Below are 27,165 nucleotides of genomic sequence, written 5' to 3' on the forward strand. Positions count from 1 at the left end.
AGCCAGACTGGTGATTTGAGGCCATAATTTGGGCAACGCTGCCTCACAGAGCAGTTTTTCAGAAGGGAAGGCGTTCAGGTCATCCAGGATAAGGACAGAACACAAGCTCCAGCCGTTCCCAGATGGCGCGGGGTCTCTGTCTTTCCCACCCCAGGAGATTCCTCCACCTCTCACCGTGGCTCCCTCTGGGCTTTACCCCTTTATCAGCACCTCCTCCTGCAGCAGCTCACACTGCATACACCACACACTGCTCCAGCAGTGCCCTTCCCACCACCTCAGCTCTGCAGAGCAGGAGTTACCAACCGCAGGGCACAGCTGGGACACTGCATACGTGCACCAGCAGAGCCAGCGGTGCAGCTGATGTAATGCACTGCATGATATTGATGCAACACTCTCGGGCAGCGAGCCAAGGAAGCAGTGTGACAGTGCTGTGCTCTTTTTTTTCCCCTGTAAGGAAATACGCTGTTCTTTGTGTGAATCATAAGGGAGGTTAAAATTACAGCAGGGTGCTACCGAGTTTCAGCATCGAGCATAGAGAGAAGGACGCAGTGTGATCTAACAAGCAGCCCATAGCTTTCACTGCTGGTGTCATTGCCAGTTATTCCCTTATTTGAACAAATCAAGGTGCTGCCACACACTGCATCTCACAGCTGTTCATGGGTCCCTTTGCCAACCTGCAGTAGTCTTTAAAGTGCCTGCATCCCATCCCGGGTCACATCTGTCGGGCTGTACCCGGATGGTTGTACCCAATTCCCAGGCTGGATGTGGCTCTGGGCAGCCTGGGCTGCTGGTTGGTGACCTGCCCATAGCAGAGGGGTTTGAAACGAGATGATCATTGTGGTCCTTTTCAACCCAGGCCGTTCTATGATTCTATGAATTCACTGTGAAAATGGGCAGCATGAAAACATCAGCACTGCTGAATCCAACACCCCACCTCCCCATACAACACCTTACATCCTTACACCAGCTCGCAGATTAAGCACTACTGACACCTTGGACCCTCCCACCCCCGAGCACTAGAGCTCAATAAACCTATATAATATACATCCTAAGCACATTCCTTACAGAAGCAACCGCAGAGCTGCATTGCAACGCTCACAGAAGCCGTCCCGCTGTGAAACGAGACCGGGTGGGAGGAGGGGGGGGGAGGAAAAGTTTTGTAGATTAAAAAAAAAACGGTTTTTTTTAGGCCGTCCAGGACCGCAGCCAAGGCCGGGGTGGGGGGAAGAGGGGGGCAGCCCGCACTCGCAGCGTGCCCGCCCCCCCCCGGCACCGCCCGCCCCCGGCGCCGATATAAGGCGGCTGCTGCGGGCAGCGGGCAGAGCCGGGCGGAGCCGCGGGCAGCGCTGTGCGGGGCGAAAGAGCTGAGCGCCGCAACGGCACCGCAACCGCACCGCGGCCTCAGGTAAGGGGGAGCGCCGGGAGCGGTGCTGGGACGGCGCGGGGTGCGGGTCCTGGTCCTGGTCCTGGTCCTGGTCCCGGTCCTGGTCCCGGTCCCGATCCTTAAGGCAGCCTCTGGCAAAAGCCAGAAATCTCCATTTGAACGTAATCTGCTACGGGGTGAGCGCTGAGCTACACTAACGTGCCCCTCTCTTGCTCTCCTCCTGCAGAACGGAGCTCTTCCTCCGCTGCTGTGCAGAGATGGAAACCATGCACGAGCTGATCCCCTTCGCCAAAGAGATGCTCAGCCAGAAGCCCAACAGGAAGATGGTGAAGCTGTACGTGCTGGGCAGCGTGCTGGCGTTCTTCGGCGTGGTCATCGGTCTGGTGGAGGCAGTGTGCAGCCCTTTCACCTCCGAAGGGAATATAGAGGAGGAGAAGAGACCGAGCCCATCTCGAGAGCCAGCGCTTCCTCGGAAGCGGGAGGATTTGGTGTTGGAGCAGAGCAAGAAGTCGTCAGCGGTGCAGCGGGGGGTGGTGACCAGGCAGCATGCATCCTAAGGGACCCCGTGCTCAGCCCAGCACACGGCTCTGCTGCCCCGATGTCCCCGGAGGTGGTGGTCCCAGCGATGGTGGTTCCAGTGGGAAGGATGAAGGTTCGGCTGAATGTGGAGGCTGCGAAGTGCAGGACTTGAAAGAAAGGAACGGTTTTATTTGCTGCTGTGCAGCAGTAGGAAAAAATACCTTTTGTTGGTATAAAAATGTGCAAGATGCACGGCGTGGTTTCTTATTTTTACTACAGATGCGTTTTACAACATTTTGCAAAGTCAATAAATATTTTCTATGGTACCAGTGCTCTCTAGCTGCATTCATTTCATGGACGGGTTTGCAGATGAGTTTTGTTTGTGCTCTGCAGGAGCCTCCGGCCCCTTCATGAACGCCTGTGGGCAGTAAACCAACCCTATCCGTAGAGCTCCTTCCCCTGGTCCAGCAGCTCAGGGCAGAGTGTTGGAGTTGCCCAACTCATGTAGCTGCTGCATTCCAAAAATGGGTCACTGTGTGGGGAGGAGTTGGCTCAGAAGCCACGTTCCCAAAGCTGGAGGTGGGGATGCTCCTTCCGGGGTTATCCGGGTTTGATGGCATAGATTCAGGGCAATGCCATGTCCAAGTGTACCCAGAGCTGCTGAAAAACCTGTCCATCCCCCACAGCCCTCCAACGGGCTATGGGCACAGCACAGCTAAAACCAATGCTCTGCTTTGGCTGGGATCCTTCCTGAGCCTGACACCTGATTGTGGAAACAGCGTTTGCTCCCCGTGTCACAAATGGAAAAGCTGCTGCGTGGGCAGACACAACAGCACAGTGGGAGCGGTAGAAACAGGGATCTGAGCGCTGCCAGCATCCTTAGAGAGCCTTCACCTGTTTGAAACCATCCCAGAGTTAGTTCTGAGCACTACAGATCCTTGCTATGTCTCTAATGTTAAACTCTGCGGAGAACTGCAGCTGAAAGATTCTGACCGTGCAACAAAGCAGTGGAGAAATCATCCTCGACAGTCAGGGCAGGGGCATAAAATCCATCTGTTTGCTCAGTGCCAAAGGCGGTGGGGCAAGGATAGGGGCATGCATAGAAACTGGGAGCTATAAGCAAACAGCTGTTACAAGCAGCAGGAGGGGCTGGAAAACAAAGCCGCACTGCCTGACAGCCACAGCAAGCACACAGATCCTCCCCGAGCCGCAGGTCGGGATCAGAATCCAGACAGAATCCACACAGAACTTCTCAGGCTTTGAACCAAGAGCAAAGTGCCTTTTCCTTGAGGGAAAAAAGAACAGAGTCCAGTTAAAAAATAAATAAATAAAGCCTTTGAGAATGATTTGATTTGGGCTTTAGGCAAACCCTTTGGCGTCTGGCGAGGCGAAGTGACCCAGCACCCCACTGGCACCGATGGGAATTTGGAGGCAAAGAAGGGCAGAGGGTCGCAGCCTGCAGCACACCCCAGGCTGGGCTCCGTCGTGGAGCTGCTCATCTGTCCCCACAGCACAGCCAACATCACGACATGGGTCAGCCCGAGATGAGGATCGCGTCTGTCCCGCAGTGCTGGGGCTCACCTCGTGGTGCTGTCACACCACGGCCCCATCCCGCTGCATCCCGCTGCCCTCCGCCGCCTCTCTGCCGTTATCCAGTCGCGGGTTTATGAGCTTAAAGCAAAGAGGTTTGTGGCACAATCAAAATAGCTGCTCCTAAGGCAGCTCACGGGATTAGACAGCTAAAGCGCCGCGCCGGCGGTGCTGCAGCCAACTCGGTAAAGCCGTGTCCTGCTGCTCTGCCTCCTATCCCACACGCTGCCCCCCAGTCCGTGGGGCTGAGCCGTGTGCTGCCACCTCTGCAACAGCGCTTTGGGCTTCAGCCGGGGCTGCAGGTCAGGTGAGCATCGATGGCTGATGCGCAACGACCATAAAGAGCCCTTTTTGAACGACGCGGTGACAAACTCGGTGTGCGTGGGAGACTGGTAGTCCATTAACATCGCTGTGATGAATGGCAGACTCTCCAAATGCAGCAGACCAAAGTGCTTCGGCAGACGTCCCAGTCCTTGCCCCACAGCAAACCCCTCCAACAAGGCGGCTCCCAGCCCCATCCCTGAGCCCCTGAACCCCCACCCTGACACCCAATGGCACAACCCCCCAACAGCACCTGCCACAACCACGTGTGATCAGCAAAACGCATCCACGTGGCCCAGGTGTGAACTGCAGGGGGAAACTGTGCCAGGAATATAGCGGGGAGGAACCAGGTGGGATGTGTGCTGCACAGCCAGTGCTGCGAGGACATCCGAGGCAAGCGGCTGTAAGCAGCACAGGGAGCATCCGAGGCTGAGTTAAAGCCAAGCACTGAGGGATAAGCTCTCGAGCAGAGCCACGCATTGCCCAAGGTGCGGCACATCACTGGAGCCGCCCAGGGTCAATTCCTATTGCTCTGCTTCCTTTAGGACCTATCTGAACGCAGTTCGCTCTGACCTCGTAGATCTGGTGCATTCAGTCCTCGGGCAAATTGCAGCTGGCACAAGATCTGACACCTACCTGCCTCTGCCATCCTGGCAGCACCGCCACGGAGATCTGATTGCAGCTCAGGTCCTCGTGGCAGAGCTGGGCTCCAGGAACACAGCAGCCCTCCTGCTCAGGCTATTGGCTTCAAGGGCACGAGCAGAATGTCTTCGGCACGCTTGCCTGCTATTTGGAGTGTGGGCTCTGCATGTTTTGAGAGCTGCCGGGCTAAATTTAGGGGCCCAGATAAGGATATCATCCTCTCCTACCCAACAGCAAGGGCATCAGGAACATGGAGAGTGGCCAAGGCGCAGGGCAGCCGCAGCACCAAAGCAATGCATGGAGGCAGAAAGCCCTGATTTGGTCACACAGGAAAGAAATAAACACGGTGCTTAGAAATGGCTCGAACTGGACAGGATTTACTCTAAAACAGCGGTGAGTGCAAGCACAAAGTCAAACCAAGCTGTCCCACAGTCACCACAGCACATAATGGGGACAGCCCTATCTGTAAAGAAAGACCTGCATTCGTGGTAAAGAATGCTGGGAGAGCGGGGTGTAAGGAAGAGCCTCATGTCTACAGGGTAAAGGAAAACGAGGGGAAAAGAAAGGGAAAACAAGGGGAAAAGTTAAATCCTCTACACTGAATAAAGATTTGCCAATGGGTTAAAAGCAGCCAAATATCCCTCAAAAGGGAGGGAAAAAAGCTGTATTCCAGTTCCTGCCAAGTGCCTCTGAGTCCCCACGGTGCATGCAGGAGCCTGCCTCAGTCCCTGTGCTGGAAAACACGGCTGCAAGGGGCTGGGTGATGCAGGAGGGACGTGCAGCAGGAGGGAGCAGGCAGGAGGGTTCAGGCAGAGCTGCTCCCTTTGCAGTGCTCCCTATGAGGGTCTGGCAGCTGTGCAGCCAGAAGCAGCTCCATGGGCTGAGTTCAGAGCCTGGGATCAGAAAATGCCTCCGCAGCCTCCCTGCCCTCCTCTCACTTTCTTCGCTCCCCGCCCTCCAGAAGAGGTTAAAAACAAGTTCTGAAGCAAAACAAACCCAGAAAAAGCTCTGAGTGGGAGTGAGGCGCAGCGATGCCAGGTGATGGGGGGGGGAGGAAAAGTCCCCACAGGCAGCTGACCACAGCTGGGGTCTGCAGCATCCACACCAAGGCCGGCAGCTATTGCTTACCACCATATCCCCATGCTACGTAATAAGAACAGATTACAACAGCAGCTCCCCCCACTCGCAGCACGGACGAGGCAGGGCTGAGGGCTGTTTTCTCAAGCCCAGGAATGAGATGAGTGCCCCATGATCACAACCTGAGTTCAAAGCAAAGGGACTTGGGAAGGGGCAGAGCTCCTGCAGCACTGCTATCGGACCAAATGTGGGTGAAGTGACTCTTATTGGGGCAAAGTTGGGTCTGAAGTAAAAGAGCAGAACTGGGAGCAGCGAAGGCTGCAGGGAGCGCACAGTGCCCACCTCCTGCAGCAGTATCAGTGCTCTGCAGGGCAGCTCCCAGCCCTCTCATACCATCAGTGGCACTGGGTGTGCTGCTGCCTGGACGTAGCAAAGGAGCGGATGTGACGTGCTTTTCCCTTGGACTGCATTCCCTTACAAATAACAGCAAAGCTCCCGCGGCGCTCCAAGCAGGCAGCACGAGGATGTGACTTCTCTGCAGAAAACACAACACTCAGTGCTTGGCCGCAGACCTCTCGGTGCTCCCCTTGGAGTCAGGGGTGCAGCCTTGAGGGGGTTCAGCTCGGCCCTCGGGAGCAGGGGGAGGTGAAAAAGCAAACGTCACCTCTGTGGTTTCCTCCTTGGGATGCAGAGTGGCGCTGCCCTGCGTGGAGGGTCCCTTCCAGATGGGTGCTGCAGCTGCGCGCATCCAGAGCCAGCGGGCATTCGAGAGGAGCCCCGGCCACCTGCAGCACTCTGCCTCTGATGTTCTCCGAGTGAAACTTGATGCTGTTCAGCAAGGACACACCTCTTCCAGGGTGTTGTGCAAAATTCTGCATTTTAACGTAGGGACAGGAAATATGAACAGAGCCGGGCAGAGCCCGCAGCAGCACCGCCAGTTAGGCCACGGCTGCCCGGCTCCGTGGGAGCAGATCGAAGCGTTTGCTTCTCTCACCAACCCCACTGTGACTTCCCAGGGCTTTGGGAGCCGCGGCTCCCGCACCAACAGGTTTTGAAGGATTGGCATCGCTGCTGCCTTTGGGAGCAGCTCTGCAGAGGTTGTTTTCCTCCTTTCTCTTCCTGCTCTATTTCCTACGATGGGTTTGTTGCAAAAGATTCTCATCCCCGTTTTGGGACTGGTTTTGGCCTTCTGTTTTTATTCGTCGAGGGAGAATTTCAGACCTGGTGAGTATCGAAAGGGAATCTGTCCTTAAGCAAAATCTTAAAAGCCACATCTGAGCGTTTGGCACGGAGATGTGCAGAGGTTGGACCAAGCCTTTGTGGCAGGGCTGAGGACGGAGCGCAGCTTTAGCAGAGATCTGGACTCAAATGGAAGAAGCAACACGCAGCTCCCGGGGGAGCAGGGAGGCAGGGGATCCTGAAGCAAAGAAGGCTTTGAGCACTTTGCATTCGAGCGCAAACTGAGGTTTCCAGACACGGTTTTTAAATGTTGGATGTTAAGTTCTGCAGCATGCACTCATGGGGTGTTTTTCACTGCAGAATAGCCGGGGTGTTTGTAAGTTGCGTCCTGACGTGTGAAAAGCTGCTGAAGGAGCCAAGAACTGTGCTGCTATGGACAGTTCAAGCTGCAGCTGCTCCTGGGTACAGCAGTTCCAGGGGAGGGAGAGGATGCGCGGGACAGAGCACGAAGATCTGCATTCAGCTCGCCATTCACTGCTACTTGAAGGCATTAGGGGACTTCATTTTCTTTTCAAATAGGGTTCGGATAAATTAAATCCCTGTGCCTTGGTCCCCAGAGATGCTGAAAGGGAAGCGTGTGATCGTCACTGGAGCGAGCACCGGCATCGGGGAGCAGATGGCGTATCACCTGGCACGGATGGGAGCCCACGTCCTGGTCACAGCGCGGACGGAGGCGAAGCTGCAGCAAGTAAATGGCAAGCTGGGCACTCACACATGCACACACAAACACAGGAAGGCCAACCTCACATCACAGGTACATACGTAGATACGGGCGCACAGAACTGCAGAGGCACAGACAGCAGATGTGTGCAGTTCTGCTCACGGGTGTGCAAAGTTACGCTCTCCAGAGCTCCTGCATGCACAGAAATGGCCCTCCTGCAGGCACGCACTGCACGCCCTGTGATGTTTGAATTGCTCGACGAAGTACACGTCTCCATATGCACAGGCTGCAGCCACACACACCCTCATTCCACTGCAGTGATCTATCAGCTCCCGCTCACCCTACACACGCAATTCCAGCACAGACTGCACCGATAAGGAGCCAAACCGCCTTGGGCCACGCATTCACCAAAGGAATAAACTTCAAAGGGAGCCCGAGAGATTCAGAGGCTCCCAGAAACCCTGCAGTGAGGTTTGGGGGGCTGGGGCGTGTTTTGGTGAGCGCAGCCCCCAGCTTGCAGGGCCTGATGCACCGCGTTGCATCGCAGGTGGTGGAGCGGTGCCGGGCGCTGGGGGCCGGCTCAGCACGGCTGGTCAGCGGCAGCATGGAGGACATGGCCACCACCCGGCAGCTCGTGGAGGTGGCCGAGGCCGAACTGGGTATGTCTGCAGCTCCCCAGAACGCTGCTTTGTTAACTGTGCACTGAAAAAGCAAAAAGAAGTGGGGATGGGAAGAGGTTTCCCCTAATCCTGCACCCTGCAGCCCAGCCTGCATCGCTCCGGCAGAGCCTAAACTGCCCTCTGAATTTCATCCCCGTGCCCTCGTAACATCCTGTCCTGATACCACAATTCTGGGTTTCATCACTGCTGCTACCGGGGGTGAAGGCATGCAGCAGCTCACAGCAGCATCGCTGTTGAGCTCATGGGTCATCACTGCAGAATGGCAGTGCTCAGCTCAGTGCTGTGCCTCCCCCTCCCAAAATGGGCCCAGATAGCTCAGGAGCAATCTCCCTTATGCAGTGTTATTTGTGTTTCAAACTGGGGTAGGGGGGGGGAGAGGAAGTCACAACAGCTCTCATCTGGGATGAGTTAGATGAGTCCAGCATGTTTCTATTGGCAGCCACCATCCAGGCTGTCCCAGCTCCAGAGATGGCAGACCCAAAAAACCAACCCCAAATGACACTGACCCCAAAACATTCTGGTTGCATTGGTTCTGCTGTCAAGAAGGGCTCCATCCTGCCCACAGCAGCCCCCTCCCACCCCAAACTAACGCCCACTTCTCTGCTTCCAGGAGGCCTCGACATGCTGATTCTTAACCACGTCGGCAAGTCGTACTTCAATTACTTCGATGGGGATGTTGGGCACGTCCAGAAGCTCCTGAACATCAACTTCCTGAGCTACGTGGCCATGACAGTCTCTGCCCTACCCATGCTGAAGCGGAGCGGGGGCAGCATCGTGGTGGTCTCCTCCATGGCAGGTGAGTGGGAGCGAGGTCTGGGACATGGGATTCCATGGGCTGGTTTTTGTAAGAAGCACGGGCACCTCAGAGGAGGCAGCAGCCACAGTCTTCAGGTCTTTTTCGCATTTCTCAGTGTTCTGATGCAATCCCACTGCCCCACCTTGCTCCCCGAGGAGCCTGGTGATTAAACCCCACACCCAGCGGTGCAGCGGAGCTTATGTAGCTCCAGTCCTACAAAGAAAAGGGGAAACGCCGTCCTTTCTCACTGCACCGTTCCTCTGACGGTCCGTTGTGGTTTGCCAGGTCAAGATCCTGCAAATGTTTGCAGAGCCTGTTCTAATACATTTCTGCTAAGTCAGGAGATTAAATTAACAGCAGCTGCACTGCTGGGGATCGGCTCCGCTCAGCACCCAAAGGCAGGAGATTAAAATTTGCTCCATGGCCGCTGCCTGTTGCTCACACCTGAGCAGAGCTGTGAGACGTGCTGCTGGGCTTCAGACTGTAACAGAGCCGGAGGCTGACAGGAATGCTGTGCAGTGCTGCTGCTCAGGTGCCAGGGTGACGTTTCCCCTAACAGTAAACTCTCTTTGGCTAAAATCCTTTGTCTGATGAAGCGCAAAACAGAGGCTTATGTGGTGCGGCTTTCCATGCTTTAATGGAACTTCACTCTGTGTCCAGGTAAAGTTGGGTTTCCCTTTACGGTCCCCTACTCTGCAACTAAGTTTGCCCTGGATGGATTTTTCAGCTCCCTGAGGCAGGAATTCAACATCCAGAGCGTTAACGTTTCCATCACACTCTGCATCCTTGGCTTCATTGACACTGGTAAGCTCCATCCGTGCTATCTGGCTGCCCGGGAACTGAGCATGGCGCTCCCAGCTTCGTGCCCTCCCCTCCTGTGCCCCCACATCCAGTGCTGCTTTTCCTGCTGTAGTGGGAGTGAGTGCAGCATCGCCTCTGCTCTCAGTGGGTTCCTACCTCTCTTCCACCAAAAAACAGCCTCCAGACCCATTTGTTTCCCTGCACTATACTCAGGTGGGATATTAGGACAAATTCACTCTCAGGAGGAGCAGTCAGGCAGTGGCAGAGGCTGCCCAGCAAGGCTGGGGAGTCACCGTCCCTGGAGGTGTTGAGAGCTGTGGAGATGTGGCACTTGGGGACACGGTCACAGCGGGGATGGTGGGGTTGGACTTGAGGATCTTAGAGCTCTTTTCCAACCTTATGGACTCTGTGAAAATCAGCCACTGTGCACAGGTTGGGACAGCCTAAATTCAATGAACTTGTGGAGGCACTGGCCACATATCTCCCATTCATCTCATCTGACGCAGTGAGCTATGGGAGTGAAAGCGATGACGGGAGCAACTTGAAGCTGCTTCTGCTTTCCAGTGCTTACATTACATCTAACTGCAGGAATAGACGAGGCAGCCTCCCTCAGCCCCCCAGCTTGCTCATTGCAGGCAAACCCAGGGGGAGGGCAACCAGAGGGCAGCCCGACTGAAACCTCTCTCGTTCCTCGACTAGAGAACGCCATGCGTGCGGCCGCCGACGTTCTCCTGATGTCCCCGGCTCCCAAAGAGGAGTGCGCCCTGGAGATCATCAAGGGAGGAACCCTGCGCCAGCGCGAGGTGTATTACCGCTACGCATCCACCAAACTGCCGCTGCTGCTGCGGGATTGGGCCGCCGAGCTGCTGGATCTGCTGGTGCGGCAGCGCTACCGCCCCGAGCGGCTGCGGGCGGCATGAGCCGTGCCGAGCTGCGGGCAACGGCACCGCCGGGCCGACAGCCGCCTCTGCTGGCCGCAGCCGTGCCTGCAGCCCTCCCCGTCAGTTACCTTTAATAACCGCCTCGCTCCGAGAGGAGCCGGCTGGGACCCCCGGCTGCGACCCCCGGCTGCGCTGCGGGAGGCGGCAGCGCGGATTCCGGCAGCTGCGCCCTTCGTGCTTGGAAGCAGCCATCGTGGTTGGAGCCGTGCCCTTCCCCAGACCCGGGAAAAGCAGTAACTAACATTATTAAGTGCAGCTTACTAACCTTGATGTGCGCTCTGTGGATTTGTGTTGTTTTGTTTTTAATCTCTTTTTTCATTACTAAACGCTGCTGCAAACGGGCATCACTCCATTGACTTGCCTTTCTTCGATTATTGAATATTGTAATAAACCATTATTTCATTGGAAGAATAACAGTCTAGCCTGGTTTTCATTTAGTTTAAAGACCAAGCTCGATGCAAATCCATTCACCAAATTAATTCTTTGGGGTACACAGACACTGACTACAAAAAGCCCCCAGACACACAGTGCTGCTTTGGTGCTCCCCTAAGCCATGAGCTCAGTGCAAGGCACAGTGCTCACTGAAGGCAAAACCTCAGCACGAGCCTGCAGCAAAGCAACACAGCTCCCCTCACCCTGGCACTGATGCACCCGAATGGTACTGCCACCCAAAATCAGTGCCCACCCTTCTGATCACTGCCTGCTGCAAGATGAAATGAGAATCCCCCAGGCCACTCCCCGGGATCGTTTTGCCCCTCACTTTCTAGAGGTAGATGGGAGCTGCACCTCTGTTCTCCTTGTGTGCACAGAGCAGGTTTTGCCCTTTAAATTTCTCTTTGGGAAAATTACTTGTGAGGCAGTTTGCCATTTGCCCAGGCAGGTTCCGAGCACTGACACAGAACACCTGTGAAAGCTGAAGATCTTCATTATTCACCTCTTGGCTCTTGAAGTGCCTTTCACACTGTGCCTCTCACTGGGTTCTTCAAGGGAGAGTACAATTGTGTGTGTCTAAGAGCCATACAGGAGCTGTCAGCACTGTGCCAATGGTGATGTTACGCAGCACAAACCAAAACCAGCAGCGTGGCCAGCCCAGTTCTGCCCAGTATCTGTATGAACCCGCATCGCAGTGGTCACTGCTGACCAACAAACCCTCGTGGCACCAGGAAGGAAGGGAAAATTGGGCTCAGTTTTAGATGTGAAGTGGAAGAGAGAAAGCTGAGAGGTCTGAAAGGGGGGACCTGGGGGGACACAGGTGTCCCAGCCCCACCAGCAGTCACCAAACAACGTGCCCACGGCTCCATCAGGCAGCAGCTTCCCAGGGTGGCCTCAGAAAACACCCTGGGCGTTGACAGAAGGGTGCAAAGAACCATCCCAAAGTCCAGCACAACGCCCTCTATTAGGTTAATGTTTGCTAATCTGCAGGGAGCACAGAAGAAATAAACACCAGCAGACCCGCACAGGGCAGGGATCAGCTCAGAGCAGCCATTGCTCTCCCTGGCCACGCATCTGCTCCCACCCGAGTGCTGGCAGAGGGATGGGGCTGTTCCTGAAGGTTCTCATCCCCTTGCTGGGGTTGGGGCTGGCCGTGTATTTTTACTCAGGACCTGGGAATTTCAGCGAAGGTAAGTCATTGAAAATGCACGCTTAGCACCAGGCAGCTGGGCTGCTGCCCAGCCTGCACCACTCGGGGGCCTCCAAAGCAGCTGAAAAGCAGAGCACAGAAGGTGCAGGCGGTGGGAGCCCTCCTCCCCACGCAGGAGGAGCTCATGGGGTTGTGTGTGGGTCTGCCAGGCTCACATTCTTGCTCTCAGCAAATGGATTTGTTTTGGAAACATGCAGTTAACCGCTGTAAATATTTATTCATTTTCTTTGTCAACTCCTGCCAATTGCAGAGCAGCTCCACGCTGGGCTGGAGCCTGGCTGGGGGCTACAGCAGCAGCTGCATCCTGCAGCAGCACAGAGGAGCCGTGCACAGGGGTGTGGTACAGGCTGTGCCCATCCCTGAGCTCTGCATCCCCTCCAGAGATGCTCCGGGGGAAGAGAGTGATCGTGACGGGAGCCAGCAGTGGCATTGGGGAGCAGATGGCATATCACCTGGCACGCATGGGGGCCCACGTGCTGCTCACGGCGCGAACGGAGGCCAAGCTGCAGAAGGTGGGCAGCAGGCACTGCGAGTATGGCTGCAGTGCAGACCCCCATGGGCAGGCGGGAGCTCAGATACCCACCCATCCCATGCTCACAGGGATGCTAGATTCCAGGCAGGCTCCCCAGCACATCACCGTAAATTGTATTTTCAATGCTGACAGCACAGCATTTCTTCCCCCACGGTATTCAGCTATTGCAGAGGAAGTGTCCCTCTGAGCAATGTCCCCCCAGCAAAGGGAGAAGGGTTGTCAGACACCCCCCAACACCTGGCCAATGCCTCTCTCACTGTCCCCAGGTAGTGGAAAAGTGCCTGGATCTGGGTGCTGCATCTGCCCGCTATGTGAGCGGCTCCATGGAGAGCACAGCCTTTGCTGAGGAGGTGGTGAAAGAGGCTGAGAACATCTGGGGTGCGTAGCAGGCGCCCATACCCCGTGCCACATTTCGGGGCCACCCTGGCCACCACAATGCGGCCTGGGGCTGAGATGCTGGCTGCCAACAGCCAACACACTCTGCTTCCAGGAGGCCTCGACATGCTCATCCTGAACCACATCGGCCGCAGCTTTTTTGACTTCTTCAACGGGGACGTGGATCACGTGCGGAAGCTCATGGAGACCAACTTCCTCAGCTACGTGGCCATGACCACGTCCGCCCTGCCCATGCTGAAGGAGAGTGAGGGCAACATTGTGGTGGTCTCATCTGTTTCAGGTGAGCACACAAGGGTTCGTCTTTCCCTGCCATGTCCCTGCCCTGTGCCCTTCCTGCTCATCTCTGTGCATGCATTGCAATCAGTGCACTTCTGCAGGCTTACTTGCATGACCATGCATTACGCACACATTTATCGTACATGGGTACACATGCAGCAAAACAAGAACGGTGCAGCCCACAACAAAGCTCTCTCGTGCCATGTGCTGTGCTTTAAACATTCCTGCATTTCTTTCCTTCCCTCAAGCATTTAAGGTAGATTGCTCGCACCACAAAACTGCAGCTATGGGAAAGGCAGGGGCAGGCAGAGCCGTGCAGCCCTGTGCCTGCCCAGCACGGATAAGCTCTGATCCTGTGCCTCTACCCAGGTAAAGTCGCCTCCCCCTTCGTTGCTCCCTACTCTGCGACTAAGTTTGCCTTGGAAGGATTCTTCAGCTCCCTGAGGCATGAATTCATCATAGAAAAGGTCAATGTTTCCATCACGCTCTGCATCTTGGGCTATATTAACACAGGTAAGCTTGGCACCACTGAGGCTCACAGATAAAAACGTGGACTCGGTGCAACACAGCCGTCCTTCTATCACTGCAGAGAACGCGGTGCAGATGGTCTCACACATCATTAAGGAAGCACCAGCACCCAAGGAGGAGTGTGCGCTGGAGATCATCCGGAGTGGGGCCCTGCGCCAGCGTGAGCTGCACTACCCTGCCAGCACCGTGACCCCAACGCTGCTGCTGCGGGACCTTGCTCCCGAGTTTCTGGATGGCCTCATCAGGAACAACATGCGGGTGGAAAACATCAAGAGACCACCGCCAGCCCAGGGCTCGGGGCATTAGCACAGCTCTGAGTGGCCAACGCTTCCCCATGGGCAGTGGTGCCTCCAGAAAAGCCCACCCTGAAGCAATGCCGGGGACGTTTCTGAAGGCAGCCTGGCTGGGAACTGTCTGCACAACATGGGGCATTGGGAGCCTACGAAACAACACAAAAATGTCTTTTATTTATGCTGACTGTAAATGGTTCCTCGCAATCAAGAGGAGCAGGCAGTGGGGGTCCCCAGAAGGGCCCTACAAGGCCAGAATTAGGAGCGGGCTGGGGGGTGCAGGCAGCACACAGACCCCAGCTGCTCCATGCTCTTTGCTGCACCTCACCCACATCCCTCCCCAAGGAGGAGTTAGTCAAAAGGTTATGGATATGGAAGGCACCGGACCTGTAGAGCACAGCCTTGTGCTTCTAAAGGAAAGATGGTGGGATTCAGAGTGGCACTACGTGAAGATCTGCAGTGACCCGGTTGCAATTAAATATTTTAAAAAATAATAAAATTATTTAGACTGGAGGCTTGCAGGAGATTATAAAGCAGAACTGCACGGGTTGAGCTCTGAGCTCCTCCTGAGCAGGGATTTGGGCCAACCCCCACGAACCACCCAGCAAAGGCACACAGAGGGTCTTCACACCGCGATGGTTTTCCGAGCAATAAATCCCACGTTACTTTGTGACACCTCTGGTTTGAGTTTTGTTCCTCTTTCACTGCAGTATGCGCACAGCCCCTCTCAGCACGCAGCTGCTTAAACCCACCCCATGATTTGCATTAACGCAGCTTTCACTTCTCTAAGACCTTAATGAATTTCTGCCGTTTGTGACCTGTCCTGAAATACACTCTTTTTTCCCCCTTTTCAATCTGCTAGAAGCCTTACAATAATAGCATTACTCCCTGGATTTCCCTACCCCCCAAAGCAACATGGAGTGATTCGGTCACCCGGTGCTGCCGAAGCCCCAGGAGCAGTGCTCCGATAAGGGGACAGGCAGTGGGTGCTGCTGGCACCCCGAGATAACCCCACACCCCGCGCTGCGCGAGCAGGACAGGAACCAGAGCTCGGGCTGCAGCCCCAACGCTTCCTGTTCGACGGAAAGAAACACAGCGAGGCAGCAGCAGCACGAAGCTGGGGGCACCCAGAGGACAGAGTTTGTGCCCCGCAGCCCCACGCTCACCCAGGTAAGTGCCTGCAGCCCTGCAGCTCCAGCGCTGCCCCGCTCACCTTCTTCCCCCCTCTGTGTGATGGACACGGGGAGGTGGTAACATGAACCGGCATGAAACGTTCCTCGTTGTTTGTTTCCCTCGAAGCAGGAAACGTAACAGGTTGGAAAGCAAAGATAAAGGACACGGTTGGGAATTAGAGAGGGTAACTTCGGGCAGCGGCAGGAGGACGTAAGGTGTGCGCTCACCAAGAAGGCCTCGAAGCTTTGCTCAGCTCGGGGTGAGTAATGGGCCGCGTGTGTCCTTCAGCCTTACCTTGGTTTACAGCAACTTCTGGTTAACCGAAGCGCTGCAAGGCGGCCTGAAGGATGCCCAGGTGGGTGGTGGGGCCCCGGTGGGTGAGTGAGGCATGGATGGGATCAGCGGGGTCATTATGGTATGGATAATAACACACGGAAATAACCTGCTCGGCCTCCCATAGCCCCAGTCCCCTTCTGCTGGAAGTGCATTGTAAGAACCACCCAAAAAGTGGAAACGCTCAGTAAACGTCGGGTAAAATTAGAGATGCTTCAGTAACTGTTGGAAGCTTCCCAGGATGGGATATTCAGACAAACACAGCACAGGGAGCGCCGCCCATCTCTCGGAAGCACCGGATCGCCCCACTGCCCTGTGCTGCAGCAGTGCTGTGGTTTGCAGGCGCTTCCTCTGCCCTGTGCAGGAGCAGCACGCTGGCTGGTGGCACACCCAGACCAAAGGAGATGCTCAGTGCAGACTAACAAGCATGGAAGTGTTATACACATAAATGGGTTTTTACTTGCTCGCATTTTTTCCCCCCCATTAAACTCAGTGACTTCCTAATTGCTTGAGACAGAATGAGACCAACGAAGTTTTGCTGGGTTGTTTTTGGTTTGTTTTTTGACAAAGAAACTCACCCTGCAGACGCGCGTGGTGCAACAGTGCAGGTGCTCAGCCGCCCACCTGGTTTGGGCCACAGAATACCCCCAGATACAGAGCAGAGATGGAATCTGTGCCCAAGGCAAAGCGGTACCAGAGCCCCTGGGTCAGCACCCACCCCACCGAGCAGCAGCAAGCGCAGGGTGGGATGGGTGACGTTGTCAGCACGTTGGAGCTCACAGACGGCACATATAAACACCACCACCCCTCGGTTTGGCAGGACAGGGGGCCCTGCCATGATCAGCCCCCCAGAACGGGCCCGGCCACGGCGTGCAGGTGAGAGCTACGAGGAGAAGTGTGAGAGGAGGCAGGAGACCCGCGAGGCCCTGCGGCGCCGTGGCCATCACGCACACAGCGCCCGGCGGCCGGGCCGCCCCGAGGAGCAGCCGCAGAGCCCACGGCAGCGCGAGTTCCTGCGCAGGAGGAACCTGGGGGGCACCGCCGGGGAGCTGAGCGCACCCATCCTGCTCCAGGTAACGCTCCACTCCCACCATGCCCCGGCCTGATGCACAAAGTGGCTGCACGCATGCAAAACTGCATTTGTTTGTGGACTGCACCAACCGAGGGCAAAGTGTGCCACCTCCCTCGCAGCACGTTCCTTCCTGTTTTCTAAGCTAAATGTGAACCAAAGGGAGAGCTGCTGCTATTCCTCCAGGTGCAACCCCTTGTCCTGTCTGCTAAATTAGTTTTGCACTTCCATAATTACTTTTCCCCCCCATGAGAACTGCACTGTAAACAACTGGGTTCCTTCCATCACCTTCCCTGCTAGCAGGAACAAAGATCATAGAATTGCTCAGGTTGGAAAAGACCTTAAAGAACACCAAGTCCAACCACAACCTAACCATACTACCCTAAATCTAACAACCCTCTGCTAAATCGTGTCCCTGAGCACCACATCCAAATGGATTTTAAACACATCCAGGGATGGTGACGTTGTTTGATGCTCTGCTCCCCACTGCCTGCCCTGTGCTGCCCAGCTAACGGGAACCTGGAGCCTCAGATCTGCAGAAAGGTGCAATGCTCAACACCCAGCAGACAAACAGATTTCCTTCTAGATTTGTATCCTATGCAAAATGAACAGCAGATCCCATGGGAACAGCCGTGCGCTCAGCACCCCTCGCTGTTCTTCCTTCACCATCAGAGGCACAAAGCTGGACCCAGCTGCAGCCTTCTGCCCCTCGTTTCACAGACCCTGACATGAACCATTTCTCATTGCAGCGCCCGTGGAGTCACCCCATGTGCCCATCCACAATCCCCCCACTCGGGCTCAGCAGTCCCACAGGCATTTTGGCTGAAGCCATCCCTGTGCCACACACCTCTAAGAGCACCCGAGGTAGGTGAGGGACACTCGATGGCCCTTCTTCTTCCCCTGAGCACCACAGCACCACGTCCCCACTGCTCCTGGTTACAGCTGCTCCTCCTCAGTGCTGCTCAGCAGAGCTCAGCACATGCACAGAGAGGGGCTTTGGGGCCCCGGGCACATCGTCTCCCTTTGTTTTCACAGGAACTCAGACTCCTGCAAGCACGAGGGTGAAGGACTCAGGCCAACAGACAGAGTAAGCCCTGCTCCCCCCAGCACAACCCAGCCGTGCCCACTCCCTGCTGCCATAACACACAGCCTGCACTGTGCATCACACAGAGAGAGCTGGTATCTGGGCTCTGCGCCTGCATTCACCTCACGAGTTTGCTCTCTTTTTCCATTTCAGCTGCGGAAATACAGTTTTCAGTAAGGTAAGCAGTGGACACACAGCAACTGGTGTTGAATTCCCAAAGATAGCACTGTTCCTTAAAATCCTTACCAGAGCTGTAACTAGTGCTCCACTTCTCTGGTTTCATAAATAAAGACACTGATAATGCAGGGAAGGCAGACACTCCTCTTCCATGGGCATCCATGGTTCTCATTCAGGAACTGCTGTGATTTCAGGCATCATGTGCCATGACTGCATCACTGCAAGGCACTACAGACAGCACTTCCAGTTCCCTAAGAACCAACCACCCCACCATGGGACTGGCCATCTCCATGTGCCTGAATCCCTGTTCCCACTGTTGCCTCCACCTGATTTCAAAGCATTTGGATGCTGTAGCCCATCTGTTGTTTGTTTGTGAACTGAAACAACCCTGTGGTCTGAAATACTTCCCCTTTCCTGCAGGAAATCGTGCAGCTCTCTGGCTACCTGAAGGTAGGCACCACGCACCACCCCGATGCAAGAACAACCGCATGTCATTACCATTATCAGACCATGGGCTGCTTCCCCACAGGAGGCTCTGCACCGTGAGCTGCTGCTCAAGCAGAAGATGGTGATCCTGCAGGAGCTGCTCGCCACGCTGCTGCACGCCTCTGAGAAGTCCTGGCAGGTACAGGCAGCTGGGGGCTTTGCCATGGGGCAGGCACAGGCAGACTGCACAGCCACAGCCCCACGCATCTCACTTTTCTGTGTCTTAGCATAGCACTTTGGAGATGCTGCACATGCAGCACTGCCTGCAAAACAAAGTGCTTCTTTCCGTGCTCTCCCCTTTCTGTTCAGGGCAAGTTGAATGCAAACTCAGAAAGAAATTGAGGGGATATGCGCTTGAAATTTCTCCCTCTGTCCTTATCAAGAGGTAAAGTGGAGGTGATGCATTTTAGGACTCATTCTTTAGGGACATAGGAAGCGTTTTATGTAGGGTTATTAAATCCAATGTTAATACCCAGCTCATCATACCGTCAGAAAAAGAGTTTGAAAGTTCTGTTGGGGCACAAAAGCAGTGATAGGATGAGGGAGTATAAAAAACAACAGTGTTAGATGTACTGTGGTTAGAAGCTTCCGCCTTCGCTTGCTTCTTCAAATATAATGCAGGAGGAAAAAACACCAACACGCTGCATGAAGTAGCCATGAAACCTCAGATTAGAAACAGGTGGGTGCACTTTGCTTCTTGCTGTCTCTGCTGCAGAAGGGAGGCTTCCCTCTGCCTTTCATCGGGGGCTACAAGTTAAACAAATTCACTCACTGCTGGCACTGGCAAAACAGGCAGCATTGTGCTGGGAGGGGGCAGGGGGATGGGGGCTGCTCTGTGGGTGGGTTTGGATGTCCCTTGTATGCTGTGGCAGCTTTTAATTCCTCCCAGTATTTGGGGTTTTAAAGACCTGGCCCTGCAGGTACACGGGTGATCTGGCAGCGGCTGCTGAAGTGGTCACAGAGTGTTTTAAGGGGATGCTCATGGATGCTTCTAGTTTGAAGGAGCAGGTGCATGCTGTGCAGGAGGATGGGAGCATTGCAATGCTGTGGGGATCAGTCCCCTGGATCCCCCCATGGTTTTACCTCCAGGATGGAGGCTCTCCTGCCACAGCTCTGGCACTCAGCTCTTGTCTGTTGTAAAACTGATAGATTTAAAAGTACCAGCAGGTACAGAAAGCACAGTCTCTCCTACGGCTAGTAAATTACTTTAGAGCTGTTCTCTTCTTAAAGAAGATTATTTCTTTAATACATTTGTTTCCCTTCCTGCCTTCTAAAGTTGAGCCCAACTCTTGGAAGTGCCTTACAGCCCTGTAGAGTCAAAGCTCTGTCACAGCCCGTGCTTTACTATGACTTTGTGGACCCATTTTCCTGGCACAAGCAGTGTGTTTGTGCAGAGTGGAAGCTCTCCAGAAAAAGCAATTGTTGCTTTACACCAGCTATTCCAAATGGCTCACAAAGGAGTATCGGAAACAGTTCATCAGCCACAGGACAACAACAGCTGCCAGCCAGGAAGGGTTTTAAAGACACTGAAGTGGCAGTTAGAGAGAAACGCAGCAGAAGAGTTTTCAAGCACAAGGGTTGGAGCTGCTCAGCCTGCTAACTTCAGAGCTGAGGATGAGGGCTATCGAGGATTCCAATCCAGCATCTACAAGAGTGGGTGCTTTCTGAACCCATTAACCTCAGCCCTCTTCTCCCCTACCTGGAGTTTTGCCCCTGGGCTCCTGCACCAGGACTCCAAGTGATGATCCAAAATGGCATCACCAGAGACACCACGGAGGAGAGGAAAAACCATCAGACAGCGGTAGCTGCAGGGTTTGGTTGCTGCGTGGTGGTTTGCTTTTTTTAAACCAGCCCCTTTCATGTCAATAATCATCAGCACAAGGGCTTGGCCAGGATGAGCTCACGTAACTTTTCTGGTCAGAAGCACAACTACTTCTGCCCTCCCACAGATCTGCACAAACCCACTCAGTCTGCTAACAGGCAGTTTATTCCCTTGAGGGAAATCTCAATACCGTATGTTCTTCTGCCAACTTATAAGCTGCATCTCCATAAAAGCAGCCTGCCAGCACATTTCTGCTTTAGAGCGTAGGAAGGGGCCGGTGCTCCCCTGCCCTGTACTTTGCACAGTGCACAACCACCACGAAACACCACTGCCCTCCTTTGTGAGCCTCTGCATACAGCAGAACAAATGAACCGCAGAGGAAAGACGGGCATAATATTTCATACTTTAAAACGCTCTTCTATATGCCACCTACTTTCTAAGGGGACATAGCCCTTAGGCTATTTTTGTACTGACAACCGAACTGGGAAGCTTTCTTCTTTGGGACTGTAAACTTATTCCTGTGCCAATTTAAACACTGCTAAGACACCAGAGAGTCAGGTTTGGATTGGGTCTGACAGCTCTTCCCAGAACATCAAGGAGCTGCTTATTCAGAAGCCCAGCTTCAAACACCAGCAAGCAGAGATGGTAACGATGCTCTCAGTATCAGTAGTGAAAAAAAACAGCATATGTGAACCCTGCTAGAAATTTTATCTGAATTTGCATGCAGTCTGGTTTCACAAAACCTAAGGAAAAAGCCTAACAAACACCGAGATGATAACAGGAAAAATGAATCCTTGTTACTGTCACCCACCCTCCTGCCCGGCTGCTCAGTGCCACAATGCAGACATGATCTGTTGCCCATGCAAGCTGCAGGATGAGAGCTCGGCACTGCAGGAGCCACCCACTGGGACTCACAGCCCTACGACCAGGCAGCAGTTCTGCCTCAGGAAGGGTGTCCATGTGTAAAGGCTTAACTTCCCCCGCAACCCACTTATCCTGAGACTGAAGTCTTACTGAACTCTAAGCACTTCGACCAACTTTAACCACAGTATTGTAGAAGAAAATGAACAACATACAAACTAAGTGTTGGAGGCAGAACGTGTAAGTTGCAATCACACACACTGGGCCAATTGTTTTTCCCCAGGGTCAGCTGAATGAAGATAAACTCAAGTGCAAACTGAGGGCCCTGGAAAATCAGCTGCAGGCCTGCACACAGGTAAGGTCTGACTGAGCAACAAGCAAGGGTGAAAAAAGGCATGAAAAACTGAATCATGTAATTGGGTCAGGTCTCAGTTTCTAGAGTAATCTGATTAGATATGGATCTGAAAAGTATTTTTCCTCTTTGCTAAAGCAATGTTTCACAGCAAATTAGCAGTTCCATTTACACAGTGTGGATTTGCTAATATTCAGTCTTAGTGAGATTAGGAGTAAGTCGGATAAAACCCCTCAAGCACTTTAATTCTTCCTTTAAAGAGTTACTCAAAGGAGTGCATGAAGAAGATCTTGATAGAGATGGAGGACCAGAAGCAGACCTACGAGCAGAAGGCAAAGGAGGCTCTGCAGAAAATGCTGGAGGACAAACTCCAAGCAGAGCAGCAGCTGCAAAACTCTCAGGTAAGAAACACGTTTGGCACCTGGCTTTGCTTTAATCTTATCTCAGGGAAAGGCCACAACCAGTTTACCATTTGCAAAGATGCAAAATCACTTTTTTTTTTTTAAATGCTACCACCCAAAGTCCAAAGGTAATGACAACCTGTGCTCATTTTGTGCTGTTTTTAATAACCTGAAGTGGGGCTCATATCTGCTTCCCCCAGAGGTGCCTGGCAGTGACGAGGGAGGACCTTGCCCTCTGGAAGGAGCACTACACCATGCTCAAATCCGAGTGGGCCCAGATGGCCAAGGCACACAGCGAGCTCAAGAGCAACCTCCACACCGTGCAAAGCCAACTGCAGGTACATCAGACCCCCATGGGAGCAGCACTGTGGCCCAAGGGAGCCCACGTTTTCTGTTTTGCAAACAGCCCACAGGCTGAGATCATTTAATACAAAAGCCCTTTGGTGAAGTGCTGTTACTGCACACCCAGCCCTTGCTTCTCGCCACAGCACATGGCCACACAGAACGAGGAGCTCTGCCAAGCCCTGGACATCCTGCAGCACGAGCATGCCGAGCTCCAACAGCACGCTGACAACCTGCAGCAGGACAACCAGCTCCAAGCCAAGCATATCAGCAACATCGAAGGTACCACTCCTCCAGGGAAGGGCAGAGAGCAAGGAGATAAATCTGAAAGCCCTGCTTCTTGGAGCCTAGTACACCCAAAGCAATCTGTATCTGAATGCATTGCACACCTCAGCTTGCAGAGAGCCTTTGGTTTCCAAAGGGTCCCAAATTAAAGATTAAAAGGGTTTCAGAAAGAAGGGTGGAATAGGAAACTTCCATATCTGCATGTAGATATTTGCATGAACACTTTTTTTTGTTGTTGTTATTATTTCAGGTAAACTGCAAAAAGAACAAAATCAGAAGCTAATACTGGAGGCAACCATCAGCCACCTGCAGAGTGAGTAACACAAAGAAGCACAATGTGAAAGCTCTGCATTACTGCTGTAGCGATGACAGCGACTTGTTTTGTCCCCAGACCTGATGCAGAACCAGAACAACGAGCAGAAAACACAGGAAGTGACGGTGCAAAGGAAAGGTCAGCAAACTTTCTAACTTCCACCTAAAGCTGCTCTAACTTGACATGGGAATGTCAGAAGTGACTCCAGGAGAAGTCTGTATTTGTTTAGAATAAAGGATTGTATTAAAACTACGCACAACTACTTATTCTATGATTGTATTTTGGTAGTTATCATTAAAATACATGTGTATTTATGAGGCAGATGCTTTACAAAGAAATAAACGGTTTTCATTCCAAGTTCTTTTTCAGTGGCTTTGCCATTCTGAAAAAAATAAATCAATTTGTAACTGCAGTTAAGCTGTACTTCTGTAGTTAAAGAAAGCAGTAAAAGACACTTAAACTCCCCCCCCTTCCATTGCTGGTAACTGCTTGGAAACATTTCTCTAAAGACTATCAGCTTGCATCTGTAGGAGAGGCAAGCCTATGACAACTAACTGAGCTCCACTCTGTGCATAGCTTGCAAATATTATCTTTAAACTGTGCTGAGTAGAGAAGCTACAAAGCAAACTGCAGGCCAAGGTGTGTTTCTCACCAGCAGCCCGACTGTTTTCTAGATCAGGGTTTCACCACGCAGACCCCACCTCTCACTCCTGCCAAGGAAGTGCAAAATGCTCTGTCCGAGCATCCCAAGGAGAAGGCAGAAGAAAGCCTGAGGGATGAGATGCAGGAAAGGACATCCCAGCTTACAGCAAAGGAGAAAGAGGTGAGGAAGTCACTGCTGGGACAGAGTGACCCCATCAGGGATTGAGGTGCCTTTTAGGTGCTCTCAGGAGCATAAAAAACAGCACGTTAAAGCTCCTGGAGGCAGACAGAGCTTAGGCTGTACCTGGTATCCACCACAAGGATTTTCTCTGCTTTATTTCTGTTCCAGTACCTGTCTCAGATGAAGCTCAAAGCATCTGCAGGCAAGGACAGGGCACCAAGCAACCATGTCTAGAACCACTGCTCCAGGCAAACCCATTTCTGCCCACAGGGCACTCACAGGAAAAAGATAAAGCCAATCTTTAAGAGCCAAAGCTTTAAGCATAAAGGAAGGGTGGGAGGAGGAACTAGAAGGAGGGCCCATAAATAACCAGAAAGTGTGCAAATAACAACAAAAAACCCCGTAACATCTGACCAAAAACCCCTCAGTTTTCTGACCTTCTGCAAGGTGCTTACTACATAAGCAACTATTTCAGGACATAAACCCAATGGCACAAATTGCCCTCTGCACACCGACAGCCCCACACATCTTACTGCAGAACTCAGATAACAGGAACTTATAAAAATAAGATCTACGACTTACCAGAGCTGAGAAACATGCCAGGACCTGTTCCACTAACTGCCCCAGGACTGTGCCCACATCAGCTGGGGAAGGGGCTTAGCTGAGTGTAATCACAGCAGAAGGGAACAGCTGTGGGTGCAGCTGCATCGGCTCGCAGCCGCAGAAGGACATGAACCCCTGCCATGATTTTACCCCCCACATCTTCCTCCTGATCTGTGTGTGGTCAGAAGAAATGGTGAAAGATGGTAGTAGAAGCAAGCAGGTCATGGGATAGGAGCAGCCAAAGCCCCCGCCTAACACTGAAACCTGCTCTGTCCTATGTAGGTATGTATGGGCACACGAGCAGCAGAAGGGCAAACCCCACCTCGTCACACTGCCCACACGCAGGTGAAGCACCATAAGTGCTGTGGGAGCCCCACCAGTGCTGGGGTGCCTGAAGCCACAGGGCTCCCTCCCACTGACCCCTGCCTCCGTTCCCCCCCCGAGTGCCAGGAGCTGCGTGCAGAGCTGGAGGCGCTGAGCGAGGAGTACCGCTGCTGCCTGAGCTGCCTGCACCAGTGCCGCCAGGAGCTCAACCAAAGCCAGACAGTGAAGGTGGGACCGACCCTCGCCCCTTCCTTACGGCAGCTGCACGTCACTCTGGGAAACACTCCTTTATATGGGGCAGTGTGGAAGGATGAGCAGCATGCCTGTTAGGGATGGGATGAGAGGTTTCTTCTCCCCGTCATCTCCTAGTTACATTTGCTTCCTTTTGCAGAGAAAACGTGGTAACTGGCTCCCTCTTCTGCTGGCAGTGATAGTAATGGCCGTGGCTGCTGTGCTGGCCAGCTACAGACCATGAGCACCTCCTCAGTGACCTCCATGCAGAACTGACTCCTGACCTGCTGGCAGCAACCTGCCCTAACTGCAGTGCACCTTCTGCCACTCCTTGCCTGCTTCATGCCCCAAGCTGCTCTCGGCCAGACAAACTGACGTGGCTCCAATAAATGTGGGGAGATCACCCTTCTCTTCCCTGTGTTGGTTATTCAACTGAGTGTTGCCCTCCACAAAGCCATTCAAATGGCACCTCTTGGACTCATGGGGGCAGCAGGGACCGTGCGTCCCATGCATCTGGGAGCCAAGCTGTATGCATATAGAGAAACAACGATGCAATTCCCTTCATTTACTGTTTCAGTGCATGGGAAATATTCCACCCTGCACCATCTTTACTGACATCCAACAATAAAACCAGGCCTGCATACCACCCAACCCGAGCACCCTTCACACCACCTGCCCAGCCCGGGCTCAGCCATACCTCCAGCTTGTCTTGTGGCCAAGCACCCTCAGCCATGTCTGCTTCTCTCTCATGCTCAGCACATTAATTTGGCAGAGCCAGGTTTTTCCACCCATCAGAGCTGTCCAGGCTTTATGGCAGCGCTTGTCCCTTGCTAAGTGTGGGCTCAGACACGAGGTGTGACACCACATCACACATACAGTAAAGAGCCTACAACAAACTTCATAAACTAAGAACACTGCTGTGTTAGCGCTTTTTATTAATCCTCGGTCGTTCACAGCAAATAAATACACACAATAACACACTCCACAGTCAGGATCCAGGCTGTGGAGCTGCTCTGTGTGTTTATCCACATACTTGGGACGTGCATGGACTTGATCCACACCTAGCCTGAGCGGTCAGGCCCAAACCCATCTGGTTGGTGCTTGTGGCCTCTCAAAAGTGCCTTAGTGGGTTCCCCACCTCACTCCCTGAGGCATGTGAGGAACAGGGTGAAAAGCCAGTGTTTCTCCGTCTGTTTGTCACAAGGCAACTGCCGGCAGCAACACCACCTCGCTGGAAATGCAGAGATCGATGAAGTCGCTCTGTGCACAGAAGTCATCCCTCAGCTCCTCGCGCCAGGCATCCAACACCTCCTGCAGCTCCATGCAGAGGCTCTCGGGGATACTGAAGGAGTAGATCTGCACCCGGAGCCCTCCCTGTATCCTGGGGCAGGAGGCCTGGGCCGTGAATACTCTGAGCGGCGTCAGCGCCAGGCAGTTCTCAGCACCCTCCTCCACCGGGAAGGTGTAGGCTGCTGGATAGCCCAGCAGCACCCCGAACACAGTGCAGAGATTCCAGCCCGTGGCCACGACCTCACTGCAGGACACGGGGCTGCTGGCAGCCTCCTCCGCAGCCACGAGGTGTGCCAGGAGTGCCTCGAGGTGGCCTCTGATGGCTGCAGCCTCAGCTGGGCCACAGAGCGCAGGACTGGACCGCGCTGCTGCCACATCCATGAAGGGCGCGGGGTGGGCACGGAGTGCGGCCTCCAGCCGCCGCCGAGCACGGCCCGGGTGCAGCAGCAGCACATCGCCCGCCACGCCCAGCAGGTGCAGCCGGCACAGGCCCAGCCCGGCCTCCCACAGCCGCTCCACGTAGCGCCGCAGCTCGGCGGGCCCCGCCGCCCCGCAGTCGTACAGCAGCGCCGGCTTCAGCCCCGCCGCCACCGCCAGCACCTCGCCGGCCAGCTGCAGAGCGCGGGCTGCCGCCAGCCGCCGCCTGGACCCGGCCCCCAGCGCCTCCCGAGCCGCCGCCACCAGCTGCGGGGCGGGCAGGACGCCCTGCGCCTCGCTGCGGGCCGCGGGGCCCATGGCCAGGCCCCGGCCTAGAGTAGCGGCGCACCCGGCGCCCGCGGCTTCCGGCCCGGCCACAACGCCACGCAACGCCGGGGCGGAGCGGCCTTCTCGGTGGCGCGGGGCGGGGCGGCCTATGGCGGCGGGCCCGGCCTCAGTGAGGC

General features: G+C 54.2%; 6 protein-coding genes across 29 annotated transcripts in view; 4 read left to right on the forward strand and 2 right to left on the reverse strand.

The window, feature by feature from the left end:
• The window catches only part of LAMB3 (laminin subunit beta 3), a 31,165-nt gene extending 26,596 nt beyond the window's left edge, over positions 1 to 4,569 (reverse strand). The window contains exon 1 of the mRNA XM_046904273.1: positions 4,451 to 4,569. The gene's annotated coding sequence lies outside the window, so the exon portion shown is untranslated. The remainder of the gene's footprint in view (positions 1 to 4,450) is intronic.
• G0S2 (G0/G1 switch 2) lies at positions 1,326 to 2,229 on the forward strand. Its single transcript, NM_001190924.4, has 2 exons — positions 1,326 to 1,405; positions 1,611 to 2,229. Exon 2 carries the CDS (start codon positions 1,642 to 1,644, stop codon positions 1,939 to 1,941), a length of 300 nt encoding a protein of 99 aa, NP_001177853.1. The 5' UTR covers positions 1,326 to 1,405; positions 1,611 to 1,641; the 3' UTR covers positions 1,942 to 2,229.
• A 1,850-nt stretch (positions 4,570 to 6,419) lies between the features above and the next one.
• On the forward strand, positions 6,420 to 11,059 carry HSD11B1A (hydroxysteroid 11-beta dehydrogenase 1A). Of its 3 annotated transcripts, none has more exons than XM_025143927.3 (6): positions 6,420 to 6,757; positions 7,330 to 7,526; positions 7,981 to 8,092; positions 8,724 to 8,909; positions 9,570 to 9,713; positions 10,410 to 11,059. In XM_025143927.3, exons 1-6 carry the CDS (start codon positions 6,670 to 6,672, stop codon positions 10,628 to 10,630), a joined length of 948 nt encoding a protein of 315 aa, XP_024999695.2. In that variant the 5' UTR covers positions 6,420 to 6,669; the 3' UTR covers positions 10,631 to 11,059. The 3 variants fall into 3 exon arrangements, with proteins under 3 accessions (XP_024999695.2, XP_001235138.3, XP_015154534.2); XM_001235137.7 differs by having other exon boundaries at positions 7,330 to 7,460; XM_015299048.4 differs by lacking the exon at positions 7,981 to 8,092 and having other exon boundaries at positions 7,330 to 7,467.
• Positions 11,060 to 12,110: 1,051 nt separating this feature from the next.
• On the forward strand, positions 12,111 to 14,988 carry HSD11B1B (hydroxysteroid 11-beta dehydrogenase 1B). The gene is made up of 6 exons (XM_417988.8): positions 12,111 to 12,273; positions 12,675 to 12,805; positions 13,092 to 13,203; positions 13,316 to 13,501; positions 13,867 to 14,010; positions 14,087 to 14,988. The coding sequence occupies exons 1-6, from the start codon at positions 12,186 to 12,188 to the stop codon at positions 14,329 to 14,331; spliced, it is 906 nt and encodes a 301-aa protein (XP_417988.2). The 5' UTR covers positions 12,111 to 12,185; the 3' UTR covers positions 14,332 to 14,988.
• A 406-nt stretch (positions 14,989 to 15,394) lies between these two features.
• Positions 15,395 to 25,397, forward strand: TRAF3IP3 (TRAF3 interacting protein 3). 22 transcript variants are annotated; one of them, XM_040652986.2, is made up of 18 exons: positions 15,395 to 15,485; positions 15,615 to 15,747; positions 16,642 to 16,894; positions 17,640 to 17,754; positions 17,926 to 17,977; positions 18,128 to 18,152; positions 18,572 to 18,601; positions 18,681 to 18,776; positions 21,604 to 21,675; positions 21,933 to 22,073; positions 22,274 to 22,411; positions 22,562 to 22,697; positions 22,951 to 23,013; positions 23,092 to 23,151; positions 23,688 to 23,836; positions 24,640 to 24,721; positions 24,884 to 24,991; positions 25,155 to 25,397. In XM_040652986.2, exons 3-18 carry the CDS (start codon positions 16,658 to 16,660, stop codon positions 25,166 to 25,168), a joined length of 1,518 nt encoding a protein of 505 aa, XP_040508920.1. In that variant the 5' UTR covers positions 15,395 to 15,485; positions 15,615 to 15,747; positions 16,642 to 16,657; the 3' UTR covers positions 25,169 to 25,397. The 22 variants fall into 22 exon arrangements, with proteins under 22 accessions (XP_040508920.1, XP_015154516.2, XP_040508921.1 ...); XM_015299030.4 differs by lacking the exon at positions 24,640 to 24,721 and having other exon boundaries at positions 24,722 to 24,991; XM_040652987.2 differs by lacking the exon at positions 24,640 to 24,721.
• A 498-nt stretch (positions 25,398 to 25,895) lies between these two features.
• C1orf74 (C1orf74 homolog) lies at positions 25,896 to 27,079 on the reverse strand. Its single transcript, XM_001235152.7, has one exon. It carries the CDS (start codon positions 27,017 to 27,019, stop codon positions 26,192 to 26,194), a length of 828 nt encoding a protein of 275 aa, XP_001235153.2. The 5' UTR covers positions 27,020 to 27,079; the 3' UTR covers positions 25,896 to 26,191.
• Positions 27,080 to 27,165: the final 86 nt, after the last annotated feature.

Source organism: Gallus gallus, chromosome 26 (assembly GCF_016699485.2).
Source record: "Gallus gallus isolate bGalGal1 chromosome 26, bGalGal1.mat.broiler.GRCg7b, whole genome shotgun sequence".
NCBI lineage: Eukaryota > Metazoa > Chordata > Aves > Galliformes > Phasianidae > Gallus > Gallus gallus.